At 52.4% G+C, this 12,688-nt stretch overlaps 1 protein-coding gene across 3 annotated transcripts in view; it reads right to left on the reverse strand.

Annotated features, from left to right (window-relative positions):
* CORO7 (coronin 7) overlaps nt 1-12,688 on the reverse strand; it is a 213,221-nt gene that overhangs the window by 119,512 nt on the left and 81,021 nt on the right. For all 3 annotated transcript variants that reach the window (XM_090024446.1, XM_090024445.1, XM_090024447.1), the window contains 2 exons: nt 7,065-7,151; nt 3,783-3,865 (listed from right to left, as the gene is read on the reverse strand). In XM_090024446.1, the coding sequence (XP_089880572.1) occupies nt 3,783-3,865; nt 7,065-7,151 (170 nt within the window). The remainder of the gene's footprint in view (nt 1-3,782; nt 3,866-7,064; nt 7,152-12,688) is intronic.

A 12,688-nucleotide genomic window follows, 5' to 3' on the forward strand; every position in this document is an offset into this window, starting at 1 on the left:
ATTCAGATTTCTTTATGCTACTGTGTATTTCTACTAATAAAGCCCAGAACATCTCACAGCAACCGGAGCACCCGGAACTCTCTTTATAGAGAACTGCAAGGCTTCATGCTTTCCACTGCTCAGGCATCACTGGAGCAGTAATGCCACCACACATTGCAAGGAGACCCCCCGCCCTCTCAAGAGGGGTTGCTTCAGACCCACTTCTGCCGGACTCCGGTACATCATCATACTGGTTCATGGGTGCTGGGAGACATAATTGTTTCCAGCCACAGACCATGGTCCCCTGATCCCTAAGGTCTGGGAAAGTCTCTGTGCATCCACATCACTGGGCGTGAGGGATGTGAACTGAGCTGACAGCTCCCACTATTCTTGGCTTCACCTGAACCCATACAGCTTCCTAACAGCCTGAGTGGGCAGCTAGAAACCAGTGAGCTTGGACTATCCTTTGGAGAGTGCTGCCTTCCTCCCTTTCTGTTGGAGTCAGGGCAAAGCAGGAGTCACAGCTTCAGGCCCTGCAATGAGGGTCCTTTCAACGGATCAGATGTGAGCTGGATCAGAAGTTGAGAAGGTGCATGTGTACTGCATACTCAACAGGCAGCATCACCCCAACAACTCACTTGCTGTTGGCCCAATGCCTGTGGTAACACCTGTGCCTCCAAGTGCTCTTGCAATGACCCATGCTTATGGCTGGTGACAGGGCCTAAATCCAAACATTCTCACCCTTTCTGACAATTCAAGGATGGTTCTTCCTTTCCTAACTCTGGTCTTCTAACATGGAGCTGCCTCTGCTTTACCCCCAAGTGCACATGCAGGTGCAAAGAGAAGAGATGCTTCACTGAAGGGACAGAAAAAAGGAGGACATGAGATGAGCTAGTAATGCTGCGCAGATGGTGGCTCTCACAGGGCACCAAGAAGCAAAGCCCCGAGTGCTCTCTCCTAGCTTGGAGGTCTTTAAGAGGAGGCTGGACAGATATTTGGCTTGGGTGTTATGACCCTGCACTTGTTCCTGCCCAGGGCAGGGGGTCGGACCTGATGATTTGTTTAGGTCCCCTCCAATCCTAAGCACTATGGAACTACAAAACCAAATACCTCTCTCATCAGTTGCACTTCCCTTTGGAGTCCAAGTGGATCTGGCACTGCCTCCTCCAGAGATCAGAGTCCAGAAGAGTCTGCTCAAAAATAATTTCTCCCCTAACTTCACCCATTCCTGGGCTGCAAACACACCTCCTCTATGGGTACTCACTGGGCATTGTACCTGTCATGACCAGCTGGATGCTCGCACCTCACGTAAGTACCTGCTGGGCATCCACCCCAGGCCTGCTGTACTCAAACACCTTAGAAAGGGTAAACTGCTCCCAGCCCCACTCAGCATGTTGCCATTTCCCAACCAAAGACCACCTTGTTGCAAATGCTGCAGGGGAATCCATATGTGCACTGTACCCCACCCTGAGCACTCTGCAGCAATGTGGGGCAGAGGAAGGTGCAAGCTTATACCTTGGGAGCCGTGACAGTAAGTGAGCACCAGGAAACTCACCCAGACAGGACAGGAGAGAGGTGCCCTAGCCCCACACAACTGCTCCGTTGCAATTACAGAGCAAGGGAATGCACACTGTTCTTGTCCACAGCCAGGGGATATGGAAGGGCAGTACAGAGCAACAGTGTGAGGGAAGAGCTATGGTGGCAGGGAGGAAGCCTTTCCCATTGCCTATTGGGGCAGACAAAGCAACATTTGCAGTGCCAGGAAATCAGGGATGTTTCTGAGACAGGCCTCATTAGGTCAGGCTCACAGCTCAGGTGCTGCATTCATACGGTAAGAACTAAAATAACAGGACAAGAAGCTCATAAAGACCATGGGAGGCCAACATAAACCCAGCTGCACTGGCACTTCCTGCTAGCCTGTGAACTCCAGGGAGTGCTGGGACTGCACAGAAAGGGAAAACAACCAGCTCCACTCCAGGTCCCGGTCCATGGGCAGCAGGACAACCTCCCCCAATGCACTCAGGCTTAGCTTGCAGGCACAGCCTGGACTCTCTTCCAAGGTAGGGCCTCCTCTTACCCCCTACCCCCACACCTACAAAAGAGCTGGCTGCTCCTCTACTGGCTGTTTTCAGAAAGCCCATAAATCCTGTCCAAGCTCACTGTGGGCAGTGTGGGAGAGTTCGGACCAGGTTTACCAGAGCGTTACTCACCCCTGGGGCCCTGATTGTCCCGTGCACACAAGAGCTGCCTTCACAGTTTGTTTAGAAGGGGCACTGACCCATTAAGGCCAGGGAAGTTCCTTTTCCAACTACCCAGGAGGCCCACAATGAAAGCATCTCATCACCAGCCAAAACCCCGGGTTTGTGCAGTGTTAGCACTACAACCAGGTGACTAGACCCAAGAGCTGAGGGGACAGTTGTGAGAGGATTTGGGGAAAGGATTGCTCAGGGCAGCATAGAGAAGGCCCCTACCAAGGAGACTCCTTATTACAGAATCCAACTCCTTGCAATTCCCAGGCATTATACACTCCTCCATCACCTCCCCCTTGCACAGGGCTCTTCCACAGGCACCCCTGAAGTGCATGAGTGACTTATGACCACAGCAAAGGGTGCCTCCATCCTCCCACAGACCCAACACAGGGCCAAGGGGTCAGGAAAGGGAGTCAGGAATCAGCAGGGAACTCATCTCCACCACACCCAACAAGACCTGCCTAGGAGTCCTTTGTAAGCCAATGGATCAGAATGGAAGGTATCATCAACTCTGAAACCCCTGGGGTCTCAACTCCCTATGGTGTTGCAGCGATGTGCTCTTTGATGACAAGGGCTTGGGCTGGCCAACAGAGAGCCACATGCAGGGCAGCAGAGTCCTGAGCAACTTGGCTCAGACCTGTCATGGAAATGGGCTGAGTCCTGAGAAATTTTCCACCCAAGGAGATTTCAGAAGGCAAACCCTGCCCCATACCGCTCCCTCCCACTGCTGCCAGGTAAGATGACAGAGCCATGCTGTGATAAGACACAGAGCAAGTTACATAGGCCAGGCCACTGGAGCAGCCCCCCACTGCCCTGCATGCACAGAAGACACGGCACACACCTTTGCTGGTACAGAAGCAGCCCCTCTAGACAGGCAACTCCCTAATGGCCTTAGTGCCTCTACGACAGCAACACGCAGAGCCAGGAGATAGTTGGTCTGGACAGTAGCACTCCAAGTGAAAACTATCAGCCTCATTCCAGCACAGGCGTCTTTGCCCTCCAGTGCACCCCTCAAGCCCCCAAGATGCTGCCATGTCTTTTCCTGCTATTGGCGGACCCCTCACCGCTCTGGAGCATACACCCACACCTCCTGCATAGCCCTGCGTGGAAAGGAGAGCAGCCACAGAGATGAAACATTACAGCAAGAGCAAGGACAGGGAAGAGGGGACAGCAGCACCAGCACATTTCAAAGAGACAGTGAGTGTCCGCTCACACCAAGTTTGGCAACCATAGAGTTAACAAGTTGCTGCGCACAAACTCTCCTGGCAGCCTGCAGCAAGAGGCTCCAGGGAGAGCTGCACGGCAGTAGCCTGGCACTGGATTGTTGAGAACAACCCCTTCGCAGGGAGTAAACCCCAAAGGTCGAGCACTGGAGTGCTGCACTCTGCCATCTTCCACCTGGAGAAGCATGACCACTCAAAGTCAAGGCTGCACCCACAGCACAAGAGCCCCTCCCTGGCCAGCCTCCCCAGCCGCAGCCAATGAATGCAGCCTGGGGTTCCCATGGCAACCCAGACCCTGGGGTTCCCAGGGCAAAGGGGGACCCAGACATACCCTGAGGAGCTGTCCAGAGCACAGGAGAGGAGTGAGTGGCTGAACCGTCGTGTATCCCAGAGCTTCACCTCACGCTCCCGCATCTGCAAGGGCACAGAGACACACACAAACACCACACGGTTAGAGCTATGCACATGTCCTCAGTGACTTGAGATCACCAGTGCAGCCAGCCTGCCACAACATGCATGCAAAGCCAGCCAGCGGCCTTCACTCCACGCATCAGTGCTGGGGATGCCACTGTGGCAACCAGGCAACCCTGTGAGGGGCAGGCTCATGGGAACACAGCAGGCTAGCTCTGTGTGGGACAAGTGAGGAAAGATTTGGCCTTGGGACATGGCCTTGCAAAAGCAGAACACTTACAGGAGACGTTGCCCTGCACTGTGGGGTCTCCCTTCCCCTCAGGCTCATGCAGATGTGTGACAGACATGTGGCTTCCATGAGCAAAAACAGGGCTGTGTGCACTGGCCCTACATCCTGGACACAGTGACATGAAAGGGGGCAGCTTAGGCACACAGCAGCTGACACACAGCCAACGCCCACATACATGCTCTTTCCCATAGAGGATGGAAGCTCAGCTGCAGGAGCTCACTGCTATAACAGCGAGGACTGAGTTACCACAGCTTGGGCTTCACATACCATGAGAGAAGAGACTATGCACAGGCAGCAATTGCAGAGGTCTGTCCCTGCCACCTCTGACCCCATGGTGAATGGTTCACAACCTCTGCTACTTGGCCAGGCCACAGCCACATGGACCCAAATTGTCCCCTTCTCCTGTGGCAAGTCACCAGGAAGCCATGCCCTTTGTCATTCCAAAGAAGCCACTGAGGAAGGCAAAATTGCAAACGCGCAACCCTGGTGCACCCTGAGACAAATGCATGGTGAACCCAATGCTTGGGGGAGGTAGGAGGGGGCAGAGAGTCAGAGGCTTGAAGGCAGTGCCCCTCAAAGGAATATGCATATTCAGTTATACCTGGAATAGGCAGTGAAGGGACAGAGCAGCAGCAGGAAGTCATAGACCACCCCCAGAATAGGGAACCAGGGGCAGACTGTATTAACAACCATACTGCCTCCACTGCCTACAGGCAGCTCCTAAAAGGGCACCCCGTAGTGCGCAAGAATCAGGTTTGAAGTGAGCAGACATTCAAATCCCCAAACTCCCCTGGGAGCTGCTGGGTCTCAGTGCAACACTTGGGGGCATGGAGTTTGGGTCCCTCTGTCCTACAGGTGCCAAAGTTCAAGCCACCTCTTCCTAGATATTCCAGAGAGCAGCTGAGCCTGCTTTTCCCCCACTACCCAGACTGCCAAGGTTGTCCTGGCCTCACTGCTCACTTGCACTGCATGGTTAAGGTTAGCTATTCCAAATGGAATTTGTTGATTTCCCCAGCCCTGTCCTGCTGCCCCAGGGGACACCAATGTGAGACTACCCTATATGGACACATTTTGATCCCTGTGTGCAGTGATGTGTCAGCATCTGTCACTCCCCATGCATAGGCAGGCAGGAGCTCACAGGCACTGGCACACAGGCTATATGCAGTTATAGCCCAGAACACAGTCCCATGGGCAAACCCTGCCTGGCCGACTGCAAGGGCATTTGCTCAGATGCAGGACAGAGTGCAGCTCCTGGAGACAGATGTGGTCACCTCCTCCTCACTCACTGCTCCCTCCTTCTATGCACCAAGGTCCTGTCTACACCAGTCTCTACCCCAGGGGCAGGCAAAATATGACCCATGGGCTGCATCCAGCCCGCCAAGCCAGTCTATCCATCCCATGGGGCCCCTAAAAAAATTAGTGAATTAATATTTATTTGCTCCTGTCTGCCTGTCAAAGCTGACAGAAGCCAGGGCAGTAGGACCCAGGGGGAGCCCTCAGCAGAACTGAGCATCCCAGCCCTCCCCCACCCTCAACCATTTCACTCTTCCTGCCTCTATCTGGCTCCCAGCTCTATCACCAGACCAGGGAGCATGGGGCCCCACACATGTGTGCACAAGCAGGGACAGCACACGTGTGTGTACATTCATAGGGTGAGTCCCATATGGGGCCCCACCACACACGTGTACCCACAACACCCATTGTGCTGCTATACATGCAGACCCCCACACCCACAACCCCTCATACACCCCAGCTACCCTCCCCCACACGCCACCCTCCCCCCACACTCATGCCCCAACAAACCCCATACCCACCCACACCCCACAGCCCCCGACAAACCTATACCCACCCCACCCCCACATGATATACAAGAGTAAGACATCATTTTAAGCTATTGGGTAATCACCTCTGTGTACACTACACAAACACATCTAAATCAGGACAAAACTATTCTTAGAAATCAAATTAATGAATGCTGTAGATGTTTGACTTTTTAGAATATAATTTGGTATTTTTCTGGTTCTGAGATGACAAAACCCCTTGCTGAAAGGAGTACTTCTGGGGGCAAGAGGAAGGACTTCAGGTGATAAAGGTCAGGGGTTAGGGGACAGGACTTCTAGTCACAAAATGGCAACTGGGGGCTGGGCACCTGTCCAGGAGTGGGGCTACCCATGCAGCCCTCAACAGCTTGCCAAAATTTGGTAAGTGGCCCTCCGCCTGAAATAAAAGCCCACCACTGTTCTAACCCTGAGGTTTCCTACCCTAGTGCTGACAGTAGTGAGGCTCCCCTAATGGCAGATAGTGCAAGTGCTAATGTAGACATGCCAGAAGTATTGGGCACTACTGTTGAGCTTTGCTCAGAGCCCATCACCAGAGAGGGCTGAGTTCAAACCCCTCCTTCTCCCCAGCTAAAGAGAGCTCTGGCAGTATCCTGCCATCACAAACAGTAATGATGTCTGCTCTACATAGGCAAATCTGACACCAAGAGGCAGCTAGAGTGCTCTGCTCAGGACTATGCTTGCTCTCACAGTGTACGAAGGGCTGTCTGCCTCACAAAGGCTCTTTACCAAATGGTCAGCTGCTCTTCAGAGGGTATGGACAGATAGTGAGAGAAGCACTGGGGGGATTCTGCCACCCCCAAAGGTGCTGGAGAGGGGTGTCAGTCACTCCAGGTATGCACTAGCATGTCCTCTGGTGCACGCTGCACCCAAGCCCAACTGTGACGTTATGAAAGCTGCTCATCATCCAATACCCATCAGGAACTGATGAACCGTGCACACTACCAGCACAGAGTCAGGCCACACTAGGACCATAGAGAGGTAATCTGCAGTAATGACCCTAAGTAAAGGCTCTGATAATGGACAATGGGCACCCTGATTTCCTGTCACACGAGAATATGACTGGGCACTGTACCTGGTTGAATCCAACAGAAAGGAGGTAGTCGCTGGCATCCATCCAGATCAGCCTGGAATCCTTGTTGTTCTCATGTCCCTGCACACTCTGAAACACAGAGGATACAGTGGTTACTACTACTGCAGCATGAGGGGTGTGGGCCCCACAGAGCTCATGTTTTGCAGGTGGCTTCCTCTAAAGAACAGCTACAAATGGCAGCAATGGTGCAGATTTTTTGTTCTGGGGACCAGCTCAGGACAACCAAATCAGGCTGCACTGCTACATCAGGGAAATCAACTGGCTAAATCTATGCCTCAGAAACACCCATGACCTCCAAGTCAGTAAACCATTCTGGGTATGATGTACAAAAAGCAAGAGACATCAACAGATTCCTCCCCCAAGATGGCAAGGCTGGCCCCAGAGGCCAACAGGAGGATAAGCACTAACAAGTAAGTGAGTCTGACTTTGATATGTGTAAGGCAGTTCCACTATCACTTTTCCAGGAAGCAGAGTCAGCCCATGGCCAAAGTAAGGGAAAGATGAACTCAGTCAAATGCAATTATCACCATAACAGCAGAAGAGAAAATCGCAAGACATACAAGTGAGAAGTAAGGTAGGGAAAGCCCCATTTCTATAAGTACTGCTGTGTGCACCATCAACACTATTTATGGGCTGGGAGATGGGGGTCTGGGAAGAGGAACATGCAGGGAGGAAGCCGTTCCAAGCTGACAGTGAAGTCACACAGCTGTGCAGACACTAGCAAGATTTGCTCTGGCCAAAGCAGCTCTTCCCCAAAACAGCAGCCAGGTAGAGGAGCTTGCTTCATTGAGACCCTTCAAATGGTCTCTTACTCCAAGCCAAACAAAAAGGCCTCTACAGTCATGCAGCAGCAACATGCAAGGCCAGAAGCTGCCAAAACACCACAGGCCCCAAGAAGGGAGATCTGAGCATAGGACAGTTAGGGATCCCCAGGTTTCAGTTTGGACTTGCTGTAGGTTAGAGTAAATCCTTTGTCCCCTCTGCCCATTTTTCCATCTCATAAACGATGCTGTTCCCTGGCTTCTAGCCATGCTGAGAATTAGCACTTGCACAATGATTTCATGATGAAAAGCTCATTTGAAAAAGCCTGATTCTGCTCTGAAAAGTAAGTAAAAGCACCCTCACCCACACTCAGCTTGTGCTCTGAGATGCATTTGCTGACTGAGATGCATTGTTTCAGCTCTTTCTCCCTGCAAACTTGGCTCTGGGGAAGGGATGTGAAGCCTCCACCCTTCTGGTCCGGCACAGTCACCTATTGAGCCCCAGAACATGACAGGTGAATGGACTCATAGATACCAGAAGCCTAATTTGTTCTTCAGACTCCCTTACTGGGAGTAGCAGGCAAGGAAGAAGGGTCCCCACATGATTCCCTAGGCTAGGCTGAGCTTGCTGTGACTGCAGGTAGAAATACATCATCTCTTGTTTGCCATACACTGAGCACATCTGATACAGAAGCACTGAGAAAGTCCCGGCTGCCATTCTCCAATGTCGCTTTCTAGAGGAAGGGCAAAGGATTAGCTATAATTAACTAGCTAGCTTCTGGCTGGCTGCCATGCGTCAGATGGTCCCCAGATGGGTCCGGTGGTTATCAGCATCCCAAAGGAGTCCATCATCTGGTGCCTGCCCCTGTTACGCACGAGAGGACAGAACCACCACCTCCCTCTCATTTGTAAAGTTTCCATTTAAAAAAAGCCAATGCACTAATGTTTTAGACGTGTCACAGAACAGCAGAGGCCTCTGTCAGAGCTAAACAGGGAAGGGCACTTCACATACGCCAGAGTTCAGAAGAGCTCAGCCCAGCTGTGCTTGCTCCCTGGGAGCCCCCATTAGTAATTAGCTCAAGAGCCTGATGGGCAGACCCCTGTTACTGCAAATGGCCAGAAAGCATATGCTGCAAACCAGAGGCTACCCAGTGCTACCAGCTAGCAGGCAACCCACTGCATGCTGGGCCTGTCAGCTCTCAAAAGCAGCCTGCATCAGGCTGAAAATGCAGCCAGAACAGGGTGTGCAATTCACCTGTAAGTGCTCCTACACAAATCCCCTGCCTGAGCACAACACCCTACCACACAGGCTGCTACTTGGTGATGCTATGTATGCAGCTCAGAACAGAGGTCACCACTGTCTGTGCTCAGAAGAGACACCAAACCAACTCTTTCTGCAGATGGAGAGGTGCTAATGGTCCGACCCTGGAGAAATTCCTATATGGGAAGTGAACACAGTCACCCCAAAGGCCTCCAAGATTCCAGAGGGACACAGAGCCCACCTGGTGCTATCTGTGTTGAGAAATAGCATCTTTTGGGTAGACAGGGCTTTCTCAGCACAGCCAGCACCAAGGCAGCTCCCATAGACAACTCAGCAGCAGGAAACTTATACCAGGCCAAACCAGCCTGCCCCCAGCAGAGTGACTTCTTATGTGGTTAGATGTGTATACAGCAGTAACACAGGGCACCCAAGGATGCTAACACCAGTGAGAAATCTAGACATGTCCTACACACAAACGCAGTGAGGCAACACTCATGCAGGGAATCAGCATGAGTGAGGACAGAGCACTGGCAGCCAGCTTGCTGTGCCTGGGTAGCCTCGTTTCTTTCAGCAGCTGCCTCTGCCCCATCAGTGGGAAACCGATGATACCAGCTGTGGACTCAGCTCAAAGGGATGGCGGGGCGGAGCTTTTACTCTGTTCTTTTTGTCCCAAAGGGACTTTTTAAGAGAGATCATTGCTAAAAGGGAACAAAGAGCCTGAACATGCAGCATAAAGTCTCTAGTAAAGCACAAAACTGGACAGCTCCACAGCTTCATCCCACCACTACCCCAATGTGGGAAAGCACCGTTCCAGACCAGCAACTCTGCACACCCCTGCCATCGGGGTTTGAATACATGGAGTACTGTCGCCCTAGTGCAAAAAAGCCCCTGCTGGCTTCTGAATGTCACAATGGGCCATCCATGCCAGCCTCCAATGGCCTCACCATGCAGGGTGCCACATGCCAATGCTGCAGCATCATAGGAAAGTGCAGCTGTTAGCACTCAGAGAAGGGAGAGAGCACTGAGCATGGAAACCCTGCAAATCCACAGGTTGGAAGATGAGGCCATGCTGGCCAGGGAAAGCCAGAGTACTGCTCCATTCTGAGCCCAAAAGGCTGTTTAGTAGCAGTTTAAACATGCTTAGAGCAAATGGGCCTGCAGCACCCCCACTCACCAGCACGGCCAGGGCAGGGATGGAAGAAACTCAGACCTGTCTGGGACTGTCCTAGACATTTACTGAATAAAATGCATCTCACACTGCACTGGTCATGGGGACTAGCCCCCTCCACTGCAGGCAGTGTCAGAGCCCCCTTCATCAACTGACTAAAGGCCATCTCATAACAAGGTATATTTTGTGCCCACTGCTGCCAGAAGATGACTGCTCCAGAGCCTGCAGAACTGCACAGAACTCTGCCCATGCTGGCCATGGTGGCATTGCCTGCGGGCTTGCAGAGAGAAGCAACTGTGTTACCATGAGAATCGCCCCATCAATTTTCCCAAATGAGGCACAATAATCAATAGTTGGAGTTGGCCTCTCTTCAAAAAAGGGAAGAGAAAGGACCCGGGCAACTATAGCCCCGTCAGTCTTACCTCAATACTAAGGAAACTCTTTGAGAAGATCCTCAAGGAGCACATCTGTGATGGATGATGCTCAGGGGCAACCAGCACAAGTTTCATTAGGGGCAGGTCATGTCAGACCAACCTGACTGCCTTTTATGATCAGGTCACAAAGGCAATGGATGCAGGTGTCACCATGGACGTAGTCTTTCTAGACTTCAGCAAGGCCTTTGACACAGTCTCCCACCCCATCCTCATTAAAAAACTAGGCGACCGCAGCATTGATGCCCACACAGTCAGACAGATTGCAGATTGGCTCCAGGGTCATATTCAGGGGGTGGTGGTGGACGGGTCATATTCAACCTGGGGGGAAATGGGCAGTGGAGTCCCCCAGGTCTCGGCCCTTGGGCCTGCGCTGTTCAATTTCTTCACCAGCGATTTGGATGATGGGGTGAAAAGCAACCTGTTTAAATTCATTGATGATACCAAAATTTGGGGTGAGGTTAGCACGCTAGTAGGGAGGGAAAGATTGCAGCAAGATCTGGATAGGTTACAGGGGTGGGCTAATGAAAATAGGATGGGTTTCAATACTGACAAGTGCAGGGTGCTGCACTTGGGCAGTAGAAACCAGCAGCACACTTACAGAATGGGAAACTCCCTTCTTGAGAGCACGGAGGCAGAAAGGGATCTCGGAGTCATTATTGACTCCAAGATGAACATGGGCCGACAATGCGAGGTCGCAGTTGGCAGGGCTAACAAGACCCTGTCGTGCATCCACAGGTGCATCTTGTGGCAGGTCAGTAGGGGGCACTCCTACATTGAGCCGCCCACCTCCCTGTGCCCGACCACCTGCCAGGCTCCGAATGCCTCCCTAGGGGCGCTTATGTCCAGCCCAACCCCTTCCTGGAGCACATACACTAGCTTGGGGGTAACTTCGCTGCCACCACCCCAAGAATGGACTCACTCCCGGCCCTGTGTCCTTGGGGAAACACAGGCCTAATGTCCTATGGGTACTCGACCCAGTACAGGCACTTGGGGCACTTCCCCAAGTCCGGGGGCAAAAAGTACAGTCTCCCTTAGTCTGCAGACCTAAGGGGTCTCAGGCATAATTTAGACCCACCCCTCAATAAGTCTCCCACACTGGTCACAAAGGAGGACTTTATTGTTTACAGGGGTAGGGTGAAAATAGGGTACAAGATTGAGCAATATCCTAGAAATCATAAAGAGCAAACAGTCTGGCTGAGGTAGCCTTTTGATCACGCATCTGAGTTACTGCCAGCTAGATATCTAACCAGATCTCGAGTAGCTTACTCACAAGCATCTTCCAAAGGCTGGTGAAGTTTCCCTTGGAGGCAGGCGGTTTCTAGCTCGTGAGTTTGGGGGAGAGCGCCAATTTTAGATGGCCAAGCTCCTCTGTGTCCCCCGCTTGGCTGCTGCCTCACCTCATGGCCAAAGAGAGCTGCCTCCTAGCCCATCCTAACTTATACAGCCCATGACCTCATTCACCTGGTCCAGTGGAGGCCAGCTTCGGTTGGCTCTTTGCCAACCAATTTGAAATACATCACCAGTTAGCGGGCAGATTCCAGCTCACCAGGTAGATGCCCCTCACCCAGGTAACTGATGCCAATCACGTAGGCAGAGGGAGCAGGTTTCCCCCCTCCCTCAGGAATGCAGCCAGCTCAGGTTATCTAAAGAGACAGGCTGAGGTGTGACTCCTCTGTGCTGGCCCATCTTGATCACATTGTCGCTGGGCAGAGATTTTGGGGAGAAACCAAGGTGGCTTTCTGCCACACATCTCAAGTAGAGCCAAGGATGTGATCCTCCCCCTATATGCAACACTGGCCAGGCCACAGCTGGAGTACTGTGTCCAGTTCTGGGTGCCCCACTTCAGGAGGGATGTGGACAACATGGAGAGGGTCCAGAGGAGGGCCACCCGCATGATCCATGGCTGGACTCATCTGAGTCCCGTTTTTCTCCTGCCCAGGCAGGGGGTCGGACTTGAAGATCTACAAGGTCCCTTCCAACCC

This window comes from Crocodylus siamensis, chromosome 12 (genome assembly GCF_052110815.1).
Source record: "Crocodylus siamensis isolate JL-2025a chromosome 12, ASM5211081v1, whole genome shotgun sequence".
NCBI classification, from domain to species: domain Eukaryota; kingdom Metazoa; phylum Chordata; order Crocodylia; family Crocodylidae; genus Crocodylus; species Crocodylus siamensis.